General features: G+C 41.8%; 1 protein-coding gene across 1 annotated transcript; it reads left to right on the top strand.

Annotated features, from left to right (window-relative positions):
- The first annotated feature begins 27 nt into the window (after positions 1 to 27).
- fuca2 (alpha-L-fucosidase 2) lies at positions 28 to 16,313 on the top strand. Its single transcript, XM_024436894.2, has 7 exons — positions 28 to 329; positions 554 to 741; positions 865 to 1,204; positions 8,351 to 8,561; positions 9,112 to 9,302; positions 14,746 to 14,854; positions 15,150 to 16,313. Exons 1-7 carry the CDS (start codon positions 85 to 87, stop codon positions 15,285 to 15,287), a joined length of 1,422 nt encoding a protein of 473 aa, XP_024292662.1. The 5' UTR covers positions 28 to 84; the 3' UTR covers positions 15,288 to 16,313.
- The last annotated feature ends 300 nt before the right edge of the window (positions 16,314 to 16,613 follow it).

Here is a 16,613-nt window from a genome sequence, read left to right as displayed (position 1 = left end):
TATCGTTTTTTAGCAAAGGTGTTCCTGTTTTTCTCATGTGATTCATTTGCGGAAGCATCATGTGATATCGGTAAGCTATTTTAGATGCAAAACTCAACTGAACGCAGCTTTCGGTTACCTGACTTCGTAGGAGTTATGTCTTCTTCAAAGTTAGCCCTCGTTTCTGTCGCACTTCTCCTGATGATTACTGTATGCAGTTGTAAATATGAGCCTACCTGGGAATCCATCGACTCCCGACCTTTGCCAGAGTGGTATGACCAGGCCAAGTTCGGAATATTCATTCACTGGGGAGTGTTTTCTGTTCCAAGCTTTGGTAGCGAGTGGTTCTGGTAAGCTGGTTAGCCTATACTTTTGTACAATACAGAAAGTAATAAGCTGTTTCTTCCTCACTAGTCCTACTTTAAACGCACAATCTACATTTCCTGCTGTGGTCAATTCAATAAATTAGATAAATTACAGAAGAATTTAAATGCTTTGATCAACTGTACCTCACTCCCCAAGCACATATTTAAAAAAATATATGTTTTATCATTTGTATGGATGTTTATTCCAGGTGGTTTTGGCAGAAGCAGAAGATAAAGTCCTATGTTGACTTCATGCAGAAGAACTATCCTCCAGACTTCAAGTATCAAGACTTTGCACCACAGTTTACAGCTGAGTTCTTTGATCCCAAAGAATGGACTGACATCTTTGCCTCATCCGGGGCAAAATATATTGTCCTCACCACGAAACACCATGAAGGTGTTTGTGTGTGTTTGTGTGTGTGTGTTGCTGTAGCCATTTTAATAAAGTAATACATATGATTCCACTAGATTAGGCCTATAAAAATGTATTTGTGGTTTATTGTTATTGTTCTATCTGCAGGCTTCACTCTGTGGGGTTCGGAGAACTCCTGGAACTGGAACGCAGTGGACGTGGGTCCAAAACGTGATCTTGTCGGAGAAATGGCTGGAGCACTCAGAGCCAACAGCGACCTGCGTCTGGGACTGTACCACTCTCTGTTTGAGTGGTTTAACCCGCTTTACGAGCAGGACGCTGCCAACCTGTACACTACCAACCTCTTCCCCACAACTAAGACGCTGCCCGAGCTCTATGAGATCATCAACAAGTACAAGCCGGAGCTGCTGTGGTCCGATGGAGATGGGGATGCTCCTGATAAATACTGGAACAGCACCGGATTCCTGGCTTGGCTATACAACGAGAGGTACAGTCATAGAGATAATAGACAGAATCTACCACACTCCCAAAACATATTAGTGAAGGTGCTAGAGGCTAATTGCAAAACTGGAGAAAGCAGAAAAAATCTGCACACTTCCAGTTGATGCAAATTTTGGTAACTCTTCATTTTAAGGGGTCCTTATTAGTGTAATTACACTGTAACAAGTATTGTAGTTAATTGTAATAACTCATAGTTACACTGTATTAACATGTAATTGGTGGTAATTGCAGTCTGTAATGCTTGTTACAAATGTTTCCACTAAATTCTTCAATTTAGTGTTTAGTTTCTTCATTGTTGCATCAGATTCAGTAATAACTGTCACAAGGTTGTAATCTCTTGTGGACAGATGTACTGGGTGTCCGAGATTACAAAGGTTGAAGGCTCAATGGGCTCTAATTAGCTACCCGTGAATGGGCACTCTTCAAGATGTTGTTGCTAGGAGTTGCCCCCCAAAAGTGTACCATCTGGTTTAACGTGGTTGAGTTTACAATAACAGATCAGAAATAGGTCAACATTACTAACTGGGGCCTACCGTATAGGTGTCATCCCAGATTCTAATAATAAAAAATGTGTACGTTACCCATTATAACAACGTGTAACTCCTTGCCATCCAAGTGATCCACAAGTACACCACAGAGTACATGTAATATCTGCATAAGTACAATGTAATTACTAGGTGTTACACAGGATTTAGCTTCTTAAAAGGAAGTGTATCTTGAGGGATACTTACTTGTCATTAATGTGTACTTATATAGTACATTACCCATCCTGACAACCTGGTCCTTATTTTAAGGCTTCCGGAAGTGCCATCCAAGTTGGAGGACAGACGCACTAGTACACCACAAAGTGCATGTAATATCTACAAAAGTACAATGTAATTACTAGGTGTTTACACAGGATTTAGCGAGTTAAAATTAAGTGTATGTTGATGGGTACTTATATAGTACATGATCCATCCTGACCCTTATTATAAGGCTTCCTGAAGCACCATCCAAGTGAGAAAATAAACTCACTAGTACAACACAATGTAATTTCTAGGTGTCCTTACTTGTAATTATTGTTTACCTACAAAATAAGTTACCTATTCTGACAATTGCCTGGATATTTTTTTAAAATGCCTTCCTAACCATCTTAAATAAACATGCCCCATTCAAGAAATTTAGAACCAGGAACAGATATAGCCCTTGGTTCTCCCCAGACCTGACTGCCCTTAACCAACACAAAAACATCCTATGGCGTTCTGCATTAGCATCGAACAGCCCCCGTGATATGCAGCTGTTCAGGGAAGCTAGAAACCATTATACACAGGCAGTTAGAAAAGCCAAGGCTAGCTTTTTCAAGCAGAAATTTGCTTCCTGCAACACTAACTCAAAAGTTCTGGGACACTAAAGTCCATGGAGAATAAGAACACCTCCTCCCAGCTGCCCACTGCACTGAAGATAGGAAACACTGTCACCAATGATAAATCCACCATAATTGAGAATTTCAATAAGCATTTTTCTACGGCTGGCCATGCTTTCCACCTGGCTACTCCTACCCCGGACAACAGCACTGCACCCCCAACAGCAACTCGCCCAAGCCTTCCCCATTTCTCCTTCTCCCAAATCCATTCAGCTGATGTTCTGAAAGAGCTGCAAAATCTGGACCCCTACAAATCAGCCGGGCTAGACAATCTGGACCCTTTCTTTCTGAAATTATCTGCCGAAATTGTTGCCACCCCTATTACTAGCCTGTTCAACCTCTCTTTCGTGTCGTCTGAGATTCCCAAAGATTGGAAAGCAGCTGCGGTCATCCCCCTCTTCAAAGGGGGGGACAATCTTGACCCAAACTGCTACAGACCTATATCTATCCTACCGTGCCTTTCTAAGGTCTTCGAAAGCCAAGTCAACAAACAGATTACCGACCATTTCGAATCTCACCATACCTTCTCTGCTATGCAATCTGGTTTCAGAGCTGGTCATGGGTGCACCTCAGCCACGCTCAAGGTCCTAAACGATATCTTAACCGCCATCGATAAGAAACATTACTGTGCAGCCGTATTCATTGATCTGGCCAAGGCTTTCGACTCTGTCAATCACCACATCCTCATCGGCAGACTCGACAGCCTTGGTTTCTCAAATAATGGCCTCGCCTGGTTCACCAACTACTTCTCTGATAGAGTTCAGTGTGTCAAATCGGAGGGTCTGCTGTCCGGACCTCTGGCAGTCTCTATGGGGGTGCCACAGGGTTCAATTCTTGGACCGACTCTCTTCTCTGTATACATCAATGAGGTCGCTCTTGCTGCTGGTGAGTCCCTGATCCACCTCTACGCAGACGACACCATTCTGTATACTTCCGGCCCTTCTTTGGACACTGTGTTAACAACCCTCCAGGCAAGCTTCAATGCCATACAACTCTCCTTCCGTGGCCTCCAATTGCTCTTAAATACAAGTAAAACTAAATGCATGCTCTTCAACCGATCGCTACCTGCACCTACCAGCCTGTCCAACATCACTACTCTGGACGGCTCTGACTTAGAATACGTGGACAACTACAAATACTTAGGTGTCTGGTTAGACTGTAAACTCTCCTTCCAGACCCATATCAAACATCTCCAATCCAAAGTTAAATCTAGAATTGGCTTCCTATTTCGCAACAAAGCATCCTTCACTCATGCTGCCAAACATACCCTTGTAAAACTGACCATCCTACCAGTCCTCGACTTTGGCGATGTCATTTACAAAATAGCCTCCAATACCCTACTCAACAAATTGGATGTAGTCTATCACAGTGCAATCCGTTTTATCACCAAAGCCCCATATACTACCCACCATTGCGACCTGTAAGCTCTCGTTGGCTGGCCCTCGCTTCATACTCGTCGCCAAACCCACTGGCTCCATGTCATCTACAAGACCCTGCTAGGTAAAGTCCCCCCTTATCTCAGCTCGCTGGTCACCATAGCATCTCCCACCTGTAGCACACGCTCCAGCAGGTATATCTCTCTAGTCACCCCCAAAACCAATTCTTTCTTTGGCCGCCTCTCCTTCCAGTTCTCTGCTGCCAATGACTGGAACGAACTACAAAAATCTCTGAAACTGGAAACACTTATCTCCCTCACTAGCTTTAAGCACCAACTGTCAGAGCAGCTCACAGATTACTGCACCTGTACATAGCCCACCTATAATTTAGCCCAAACAACTACCTCTTTCCCAACTGTATTTAATTTTAATTTATTTATTTATTTTGCTCCTTTGCACCCCATTATTTTTATTTCTACTTTGCACATTCTTCCATTGCAAAACTACCATTCCAGTGTTTTACTTGCTATATTGTATTTACTTTGCCACCATGGCCTTTTTTGCCTTTACCTCCCTTCTCACCTCATTTGCTCACATTGTATATAGACTTGTTTATACTGTATTATTGACTGTATGTTTGTTTTACTCCATGTGTAACTCTGTGTCGTTGTATCTGTCGAACTGCTTTGCTTTATCTTGGCCAGGTCGCAATTGTAAATGAGAACTTGTTCTCAACTTGCCTACCTGGTTAAATAAAGGTAAAATAAATAAATAAAAATCAGTTTAAAAGTGCCATCGAAGTGAAAAAATAAACACAAGTACTGCATAAGTACAAGGTTTTCGTTAGGTCTTACCTGAATTTAGCTATTTAAAGTGAGGTGTAACTTTTTATAGTTATCTATGGGCAATTTCTATATAATTACTCATTACCAAATGAAAAGAACGACCCTGGGTTTATAAGCGCGGAAATCGACTCTGCTGCATGAGCATGCTTTTGCGGGACAGTCGATAGCGCACCGGACCTCGGGCTAGAAGGTCGAGAGTTAGAGACCTGCTCCCTGCCGTGAAATACCCAGAAACAAAAGATGAGCTTCAACTTTAGTCAACTTAATTGCAACATGTAAAAATACTTGACACTTCTTACAAAATAATAAGGAATTTTATTGTTAGATTAATAATTAGATCAAACAAAGGCGTGTGTGTGTGTGTGTGTGTACTCAATAACATAAAAATAACTTCTAATGGTGACTCAAACCTGTAGCCTATAGTATGGTGAGTAGCCTAGATGGCTAGCTACACTCCCTGCCCGCTCCCTTGCCCTGAGCTTGTATAGCTTACTCCCTGGAACTACAGACCTCCAGGCCTCCACACCTAGTCTCCCTACCCAGTCAACACAAGTCTCCATTGGCCTTAGAGTATACCTTACTCCCTGGAATTACTAAAGCGTCTATAGTCCCGCTGTCAGGATCCACGTGCACCCGGTAACCCGAAACAGGCTCTGTAAACTTGGTATTTCGAAACAGGCTCTGTGCTCCTGGTGACCCGCCCACCTTTTTTCTGCTCACAGACTAAGTCCCCACTCCAACCTCCATGTCATGGGTGCTGCCCTCAGCCCCTGAGTCTGGCCGCCCCTGCTCGGACTCGGAGTGCCCGCCGCCTTGATGGAGGCCTCCTTGTGCACCTGGTAACCTGAAACAAGCTCTGTGCACCTGGTGACCTGTCCGCTTTTATCCGCTCAGAAACTCAAAGTCCCCAACCTCCACAGCCTGAATGCTGCCCCCAGCCCCTGAGTCTGGCCGCCCCTGCTCGGACTCTGAGTGCCCCCCGCCTTGGGGGAGGCCTCCTTGTGCACCTGGTGATCTTTTGCCTTCCACAGTCCCAACCTTACTCACAGTCCCACCAGAGGACGGGCCCGGGCGGATGGACGTTCACCACCTAGCCCCCTAACTATCCAGAGCCCAATGTCTTATGCCTTCTACCCGCCTGCCTAGGCTCTCTCACACTCTGTGTCTGGCCCTTGGCCCTTCTCCGTGCACCTGGTAACCCATAAGTAAAGAAGGAGGATGTTGGAGGAAGACGCCTTCTTTCCCAGACAAAAGCTTGGATCAAGGGCTGACTTTCAATAGATTGCAGCGAGTGAGCTGCTCTGCTACGTACGAAACCTTGACCCAGAATCAGCTTGTCTACGAGTGATTTAGCACCAGGTTCCCCACAAACAAGTGATGTGCATCAAGAGAGGGGCAGCAAGCTCAACAGGGTCTTCTTTCTCCGCTGATTCCGTCAAGCCCGTTCCCTTGGCTGTGGTTTCAACAGATGGTAGGTAGGGACAGTGGAAATCTCATTCAGCCATTCATGCTCGTCACTAATTAGATGACGATGATTTTGGATGCCTCGAGACTCTTAATTATCTCCCGCAGTTTACCCCAGCTTCATTGAATTTCCTCACTTTGACATGAGGGGTCACAGCCACGCCGAAGGTGGTTTGAGTGCGACCACGAAGGGTAGCATGCTACGGTCAGAACGAACTTCCAGTGGTTGCGAGGACAATGGAGGAACTGCTCCCACAGCCGCAGCTCGAGCCAATCCTTATCCCGAAGTTACAGATTTTTTTTGACAACTTCTCTTAAAACTACATTATTATAACATGCCATAGGTTGTTCACCTTGGAGACCTGCTGCGGATATGGGTACGGCCCGGCGTCAGATTTACACTCTCTCACCCGGGAATTTCAAGGGCCAGGGAAAGCTCACCGGACGCCGCCGAAACCGCAACGCTTTCCAGGGCTTGGGCCCCTCTCTCGGGCCGAACCCATTCCAGGGTGCCCTGTCCTTCACAAAGAAAAAATAACTCTCCCGGGGCTCCCGCCAGCTTCTCCGGGATCAGTTGCGTTACCTCACTGGATGTCTCGTGGCGCCCGTCTCCACCAATCCGTGGACATTCTGAAAGTAGTTTGAGGTCAGTAGGTCTCATTACCAAGGAGCTATTGAAATTATAAAGTTTGAAAAATGAATGGAAAATCGTGTGAGATGAAAATGGACAAACTAAAGGGTGTGCAATATGAGGGGAGTCGGGACATTCTGAACCTTGTTTGACGTCAGTAGGTCACATGACCAAGGAGATATTGAAATGTAAAAATGTAAATAAATAATTTAAAATAGTGTGAGATGTATATCGACAGCAAAAAAGTGTGCAATGTTTGTTTATGCCATCGGGTTTCCTAGAACCAGTTTTGAACGTTTTTTAAAATATATATTTTTTATTTTTTTAGGAGTGAAGGTTAGAGCTATTGACATTTGATTTGTCACTATGTTGATGGTCCCTAACTGCTGTTTTGTGGACGTAAGGAAAACTACAGGCGAATATCCAACCTGAATCTGTCTTTACCTCGGTAGCTAACTACCAATGTTAAATCGTCTAGCACAATCAATGTTTCCAAAAATGAAAAAGAAATTGCATGGGAAATTTTCTCTCTCCTGTGTTTGTTTTTGACCTACAACGCATGTTTCTTTCAAGGCAATCTTTCATGACTGGATTTTGCACACTGACCATCTACTCGACCGCCTTTCTTTTCGCACTGTTTACATGTCAGTGTCAACACATAGACACGTTCAAGGTCGTCGTTATTTTGAGCGTGTTGCGCAAATGGGCAGATGCCTTAATTCCTGGTATAAATAAATAATTGCACCAATGCATCCCATCCAAAGTGAGTGCTCCTCATCAGTGAAACCCTTGATAGGTTACATGATGGAATAAAAGTTTGTCTTATGACTATTTTTAAATGCATTTATAAACCATTATTCAACCAGGCTTACAATTTGACAAGCACGAATGACTATCTCACAATTTGAACCCTAGCTCTTTATTAATGTGTATAAAAATGGTTAATTGATGGTTAAAGTAATTGACCCATTGTCAATTGCACCACTAAATTATATAACTTTTTAGTTGTTTGTTGTGAACCCGTTTTTTGCCATTGGGACCTGGGCATCAGACTCCAGATCGTAATTGCAGAGTTGTCAATGAGGTGGTCGGTTTTCAATTGGCTTACACTTATCACGTTTTTTACGTAGGCTGAAATATGGTGCATTGGGATCGGAAACTTTAATTACTCACTCCTGTAATTACAGACTGCATTTAACACCAGTTACATGTTATTACAGTGTAACTACAAATCATTACAGTAGTGTCCAGGGAAACTGGCCATATATGTATAAAAATCTACACCAATGTCTTTTTGAAGTTTATAGGTCTATTTAATGTGTCAGTTAATGCTATGGAGTATGATGTATGCGCCAACTGTATAAACATCACATGCGTCATGATATGATTTCATGTAATGTGCCCCCACCCAAAGCCCAGTGCGAGAGACCGTGGTGACCAATGATCGTTGGGGCTACGGCAGCATCTGTACCCATGGAGGCTACTACACCTGCGATGATCGCTACCAGCCCGGACACCTGCTCAAACACAAATGGGAGAACTGCTTTTCGATAGACAAAGGTTCCTGGGGTTACAGGAGAAACGCCCAGCTTAAAGACTACTTCACTATCGAGCAGCTTGTGGCGGTCAGTTTTAAATGGTTCTGAAAAAGCACTTTATTTTATGGTAAACCGGAGATTCAGACCCTTAAGCTCTCTTACTACCCAATAAAACTTCTTCCACTACCATAACACATTTTTGTAGCTGAATCGGTCATAATCCTGTTTGCATATGATTTAGTATGACTCATAAACAGCATAATTTAACTGTAAAGTGCACTCAGTCTAAAGTCTTTTGACTTGTTTTTGAAATGCTGCTGGTCCTGTATGTTTCTTGTATAACACTTCACCGCGGTTTTTTGGGTAACCTAAATGCTCAACTCGACAGCATGACTTGTTTGGCTTCATTCTTCTCTCCTAGACTAATATATGTACGAAACTAGTAGAAATGTATTTTGTTATAGGGGAGACTGAAATTTGGTTACTTTTCCAGCCCCACACAACTAAACTACGCAACAAAATGTTGCTGGGAGCAGTGCAGGGTTGGCTGCATTCCTGCCTATGGAAGATGTTATAATATTTCATATAGCTGTCATAAAGGCTTTATGACTGCATACTTGTGTCTTGCGTGATTCAGACATTGGTGGAGACCGTGTCCTGTGGAGGGAATCTGCTGCTGAACGTCGGACCTACACATGACGGACGCATCGCCCCCATCTTTGAGGAGCGTCTGAGGCAGATGGGTCAGTGGCTGGGGGTCAATGGAGAGGCCATCTACAACACCACCGCATGGAGGGCCCAGAACGACAGCATCATACCTGGCATCTGGTAAGTTCATGATAATAGCAACTAGAAATTGTTTTTTGTTTTTTCATGAAGAAAATGTTTTGACTTTCTTCAACTGTCCAGAAGTGGTTTTATGTTAGTGGAAGAAGTTTAAATTGTTAGAGGCTATTTTAGTAATTTTTTTAATGTCTGTAATATCACGTGTTATTATGAAAAGAAACTGGAAGCGGTTTAATATTCAAGGTTTTTTTACATGATATATTTAGCATTGAATGGAATTAATCCCTGATGTTGAACTAGCCTATTCTTACTTCCACAACGCATTCCAGGATGTACGCAATAGGCATGCCCCTTTTTAAAAATTCAGGATTAAGGGCAGAGAGAACCCTTGGTTTACTAAGGAACTTAAAAAAATCATAAGGGAACGAAATGCTATGTGGGCTAAAGCAATAGGGACTGGTTTGGCAGATGATTGGATGGCTTTTAAACGTCATTGAAATATGGGTGTGGCTATGATCCGTAAATTAAAAGCAGACCACTACCTGAAATCTACCTCACAAAATGTAAATAATCCATCCAAATTTTGGCAAGTAGTGAAAGGTTTGGAGTGCAGATAAGATGCGCAGCTTCCTAAACAATTGTTGGTCGACACACAGATTGTAACTGAGAGAACCTCCATTCTGAAAGCCTTGAACCAGCATTTTTTAGATGCAGGCTGTTTATTTGAAAAGTTCAAAGGTATAATTGAGCCCCCTATGAATTTACCTGACAGCCCTGTGCACTCCTTCACCAGGTTATCCTTTTCATCCTTCTCTGTTTCAAAAGTGTGTAAAGCCCTGAAAGAAATTTATTTTAAAAAATCCCCTGGCCCTGATGAACTAGAACCCCGCCTCCTACACCTAGACATCATTGCTCCCCCTTAACATGTATTTTTAACTTTATGCTTGATGTTAAGGAAATCCCCCACTTATGGAAATCTGCTTTTGTACTGCCTCTCCTGAAAGGTGGAGATCCCTCGCTACTTGACAACTATCGACCCATATCAAAACTGTCTGTACTGTCAAAGGTACCGGAGTCCTTAGTTAGTAGGCAGCTAAAGACCTACTTCCAAGAAAACAACATCTTAAATGGAATGCAATCGGGTTTTAGGTCTGGCCACAGCACTGTTTCAGCAACATTGAAGGTTTTAAATGACATCCACTGTGCTCTTGATAAGAAGTTACATTGTGTGTCTGTTTTTATTGAATTGTCGAAGGCTTTTGACTCCGTGGACCATGCTGTGTTAGTGCAAAGGTTAAAATGTTGTGGAATTGCTGGTCATGCTCTAGATTGGTTTATAAATTACCTATCAAATCGTACACAATGTGTAATGGCGGATGGTTGTAAATCTGAGTCCATAGAGGTGTGCTCAGGTGTTCCGCAAGGTTCTATTTTGGGCCCACTGTTGTTCATTTTGTATATCAACAACATTGGGAATCTTATTGAAACAGCGGATGTTCATTTTTATACAGATGATACTGTTCTTTATTCAAGTGGTAGTAGTTTATCTTTAGCTTTTGAAAATGCTCAAAGAGCATTTAACATCATACAATAGAATTTGTATGATTTAAAGCTGATTCTAAATTCGGGTAAAACAAAATGCATGGTATTTTCAAATGCCAGGCATGTTACAAATCACGTCATTGCTACATTGGCTGGACATACTATATAGAGCAAGTTAAAGTGTACAAATATTTGGGTGTGTGGGTTGATGATAAGCTGAGCTTCACTGTGCATGTAGATAACTTGATAAGGAAGCTGAAGCTGAAAATAGGATTTTATTACCGGCATAAGGCTTGTTTTGGTCTTTTACTGAGAGTACTAGAGATTTAACGCTTTTTTTTTAGTTTCAAGTTTTGTACCCAGCTCTGTCGTCAAAGAGATACAGTCCTGTGAGCGTAGGCGATAATTATCAGACAATGACTTTGTCTCAGAAGTGGTAAGCAAGGCCAGCCCACCCCCGAATAGAGGGTGCCGTGATGGGTGAGAGCTTTGGCGTTTGTAACAAGCCTCAGTGCCCCATGGTACAGTGTCCAGCATACGTAATGACACATGACTTATTTCGAAAATAAAAACCCAACTTGAGATTGAGCTTTTTCACACGACCTAAAGGTGACAGTCATGTAACAAGAAACCCAGGTAAGTTTCTATGTGCTTGCCCTGCCTGGTGACTATACATGGAAGAATCTGAGGTTTCATCTTAAATTTCCTGAAAACCATTACCTTTTTTTATTTTTAATCAGCGTTTAAAAGCGACTTCAGCTGACAACTGAGCCTGGACAATAGGAAAGGCACAGTGTGGTTCAGCAAAGGCCTTATTCAGTGTTGCTGCACAACAATACATTCCAAAAATAAAATTTTGGGTTAGGTCACGGCATGATAAAATGGTCAATTTGACTTACGAACACTGGACTACAAACACTACCACAGACAAAGCCTGACATGCTGCCATCTTGGTTTCTCAGTCTACTGTATGTAGATTGAGTGTAATATTAGTGACAGTTACTGTTGGTGGGTTCTACAATCCTGACAAGTTTTTTTTTTAATCAAGTTTGACAAATTGGAAATGGCCGTTGCCCTAAATGGTGTGTCAATTTGACCGCAATGACTATTCCTTCACAAACTGTCAGACTAGTAAAGAGACTGTCTGAAATCTGTCATGCCTACTACTTACTAAAACTACATACTGTGTACTAATCGTACTACATACTATTTACAATGTACTGTTTAGTAAAATGTGCTAGGACCGGTGCTAGGACCCTTAATTAAAGCTTTATCAGCATGTCAGGATCCTAGAACAAGGCCAGAGCCCCACATTGTTATGTTTAGTCTTAAATACTTTTTAATGATCTGAAATATATGAGGAAACATGTTTACTAACAAGAGGGGTAGATTCTCGTGTTAAGTTGGCAAACAAGCAGGCATTGTGGAGCTTGTGATGAGGATGCTTAAAGCCACACTCCTTAATCTGTCAGTACCCTCAGACTGGGCCACCAACAAAAATGTAAACAATGGAGCAAATGCATTCTATTACCTTTTTCTCATGTAAATGGGACTTGACTTACGTGACACATCTGTAGTTCTTAAGTAATTACTCCGTAGCAAAAGGAGAGTTCATCAGAGCAGCCAGCACGCAGGCTCTTTCAACGTAACGTGATGGCAAATTCAACACATGATGCTTACCTCCAACAGAAGCACTGTGCTCAGTGAAACCCCAAAAAATCCATGCAAGGTGGAAAGGGTTAAAATCATTCATGTTCTGAGAGATATGAGGAAACAAAGGTTTACTAAAAATAGAGGAATAGATTACTAAAATAATACTAACACGCTGTATCTCCTGATTTGGTAGAATATATTTATATTATGAGTGCTTATTTTGTAAAGCAGAGAAGTAGACTAATATGTCATACTGTCTAAGTTGTTGGAAAAGTGGTCACATTTTCAGTTGTCTTTTAAAGTTGAGAGAAAGTAGTTGACGCCTTTACTAAAACAGCTGTATCGTTTGATTGGTAGAATATATTTCTGTTATAATTTTAAGGTTTGAATAGCAGAGAATATAACTATACCAAGTTTTACCTTACATTTTTTTTTTTTTCTAGCTTTTGGGGAGTGGTCAAAGTAGCTGATTTGTGTCAAGTCAGTTTACAGTGAATGGAATGTTGGAAGTCACATCTTAAGAAGGGGAGTTTTTAACAATGGGAGCTTTAGAATGTTGAAGAAATCCCATCACTCACTCCTGCAAAAAGTACAAATGCTACCAAAAAGTTGTAAACAAGCAACCTAGTCCTGACCAGTCTGCCTGTTTTTAAAGTTTGAATGGCATTTCAAGTCCGTAATAAAAAAAATTAAAGTGTGATTCCTAAAGCTAATCATTTTATTATTATTATTAACACCACAGCAGGAGCCCAGAATGACAGCATCACCCTTGCCAACTGGTCAGTTCTTAGCTAGTCATTTAGTTCCCCAATTTGTGTGGGAGAAAGGATAGGCCTATATGGTGAGTCTCTGATCCACCTCTACGCAGACGACACCATTCTGTATACTTCTGGCCCTTCTTTGGACACTGTGTTAACAACCCTCCAGGCAAGCTTCAATGCCATACAACTCTCCTTCCGTGGCCTCCAATTGCTCTTAAATACAAGTAAAACTAAATGCATGCTCTTCAACCGATCGCTACCCGCCCGCCTGTCCAACTACTCTGGACGGCTCTGACTTAGAATACGTGGACAACTACAAATACTTAGGTGTCTGGTTAGACTGTAAACTCTCCTTCCAGACCCATATCAAACATCTCCAATCCAAAGTTAAATCTAGAATTGGCTTCCTATTTCGCAACAAGGCATCCTTCACTCATGCTGCCAAACATACCCTTGTAAAACTGACCATCCTACCAATCCTCGACTTTGGCGATGTCATTTACAAAATAGCCTCCAATACCCTACTCAACAAATTGGATGCAGTCTATCACAGTGCAATCCGTTTTGTCACCAAAGCCCCATATACTACCCACCATTGCGACCTGTACGCTCTCGTTGGCTGGCCCTCGTTTCATACTCGTCGCCAAACCCACTGGCTCCATGTCATCTACAAGACCCTGCTAGGTAAAGTCCCCCCTTAACTCAGCTCGCTGGTCACCATAGCATCTCCCACCTGTAGCACACGTTCCAGCAGGTATATCTCTCTAGTCACCCCCAAAACCAATTCTTTCTTTGGCCGCCTCTCCTTCCTGTTCTCTGCTGCCAATGACTGGAACGAACTACAAAAATCTCTGAAACTGGAAACACTTATCTCCCTCACTAGCTTTAAGCACCAAATGTCAGAGCAGCTCACAGATTACTGCACCTGTACATAGCCCACCTATAATTTAGCCCAAACAACTACCTCTTTCCCTACTGTATTTTATTTATTTATTTATTTATTTTGCTCCTTTGCACCCCATTATTTTTATTTCTACTTTGCACATTCTTCCACTGCAAATCTACAATTCCAGTGTTTTACTTGCTATATTGTATTTACTTTGCCACCATGGCCTTTTTTTGCCTTTACCTCCCTTATCTCACCTCATTTGCTCACATCGTATATAGACTTGTTTATACTGTATTATTGACTGTATGTTTGTTTTACTCCATGTGTAACTGTGTGTTGTTGTATGTGTTGAACTGCTTTGCTTTATCTTGGCCAGGTCGCAGTTGTAAATGAGAACTTGTTCTCAACTTGCCTACCTGGTTAAATAAAGGTGAAATAAAAAAACATGTTCTATGGTCACCGTAAGCCTACCAGACGCTCTCATGACAGGCTTTTGATATAAGTCCACAAAAGGAACCATATGTTCCAAAACTTGTTTGTCCTCTAGTTTAAATCAAAGTTAACATTTCTTATAAAAAAAAAAAGGCACAGCTTTTCACTAATAAACGGCTCATTATTGCTTTTGACTGTGTTCCAATAGGTACACTGCTAAACCACAGGACAAGGCCATCTATGCAATTCTCCTGGACTGGCCTCCAAGCGGATATGTTGTTCTGAATGAACCTATTGTTTCTACAGGAAAGACTCAGGTAAGCTACAGGATCACACAGCTACTTTCTGTATACATTTTCACATGTAGAATGGGTAATTAGATTGAAAATATTGTATTATCAATTGCAAAAAGAAAATGTATGATATACTGACAATTTCCATTTAAATATATACAACCAGGTAGTGTTGGTTGGCAGTTGGTGAAAGGGACCAATGCACCAGTTTTTATTTATTTTATTCATTTTTTTACATCTGGGGAAAACAGGACAGACTGGTAGAACAAACAAGCTACCAAATCTGCATTTCCACTCTGATCACCTGTTATTTGCACAGGTGGTGCTGCTTGGTCACAAGCCACTGTACTGGGAGCCGGTGAAGCCTCGTGGTCTGAAGGTGTTTCTGCCTCAACTGTCTTACAGTCAGATGCCATGTCACTGGGCCTGGACCCTACGCCTGACCGGTGCCGCATAGGAAAGAATGCAGGGCTGTGTTTATTAGCAAAAAAAATTTAAAACAAAAACAAGTGCTTCTTATTGAACAAGGTCAGATAGTTTGTTTGTCCTTTTTCTTCTGTTCTGTGCCTACTGAATATGACCTGGTTTTAAGCAGAGGGGTGCAGTGCTAGGCCACTGCAGACCTGGCGGGAGGGCCTGAATGATGGACTAGCTGTTTTTTCTCGCTTCTCAACTATGGGTGCGTTTGTTTTGCATTGCCTGGTGAGTTTGCACATTTTAGACCATTCCAATGGTCCTGAAGTGAAACCTCCACCCACCTGGGGCACTGGTAAATTCAAATGAGCACACCCAGTTTATATAATTGTGAGGAAGTAAAATAGCTTGCAGATCATGTGCCACTCCTTTTACAGAAGGGCTATACTTTTGCTTAGACCATGAACCTTTGCTTAGATCATGGTTTAAACCATTGGTCTAAAATGGCTAGCTGCTAGCTTTTATCATAGGCCAACCCAACCTAGCCAATTGGCCATTTTAGACCAATTGTTTAAACCATGGTGTAACCAAAAGTTCACAATGGCCCCAGAGTTTTTTTTAAGTGTGTGTGGGGAGGACCTTTCTTTGTGGAGAACTGATGGTAATTCTGAAACTTAGAGGCCAGTATGGAACCTGAATGTAAACCAAATTGTTTCATCTGTTCTTTATTTTAGTTAAGAAGACTAATGAAATTGATTTTTAAATTACTTGAATAATTCTTGTGATTGGTATTTAATAATGATTTTTGCACTTTTTCTTTTTCTAGGGGATTGATGCTGTATGCACTGAAATTGAACATGTGAATTTCAAAGGCTTTTATCAGATTTGTATAGTGTTTTCAGGATTGTGACTGACCATCACAGAAACCTCTTAAACTAATGCCAATCCATTATGTAATTTTTATTAGGAATTGAATGCATTTGATACGTTTTAATTGTGTTGTACGGCTTTACAAATTACATAAATAAAATGTATTTGAATTGAATAAACCTTTAACTGTTATCAAATATTTTGGCCAACAGAATTGTATCTATAAATGCCACAGGTTATTGTAAAACAGTAATGATACATAGCATAGCCTCTTCCAGTTTCGGGAGAGAACGTTTATCGTCTGTCAAATGCTTGGCCGATCAGCGGTACGCGAGCCCCCTCTACTGCCTACCGTCAGCACTATCAAGCAACATGTGGTAACATGTCTTAACGCACCGACGCATGTCACAATTCGACAGACCAGCGCGTTCAGCTATAGAGAATGAAGGCAAATATCCACTGCATTTCTCTCCGACTGTAAACGCAACCTTGAATAGGA

This window comes from Oncorhynchus tshawytscha, linkage group LG11 (genome assembly GCF_018296145.1).
Source record: "Oncorhynchus tshawytscha isolate Ot180627B linkage group LG11, Otsh_v2.0, whole genome shotgun sequence".
Classification (NCBI taxonomy): Eukaryota; Metazoa; Chordata; class Actinopteri; order Salmoniformes; family Salmonidae; genus Oncorhynchus; species Oncorhynchus tshawytscha.
Note: the sequence above shows the minus strand (reverse complement) of the source record. Positions and strands in the feature narration are given on the sequence as shown.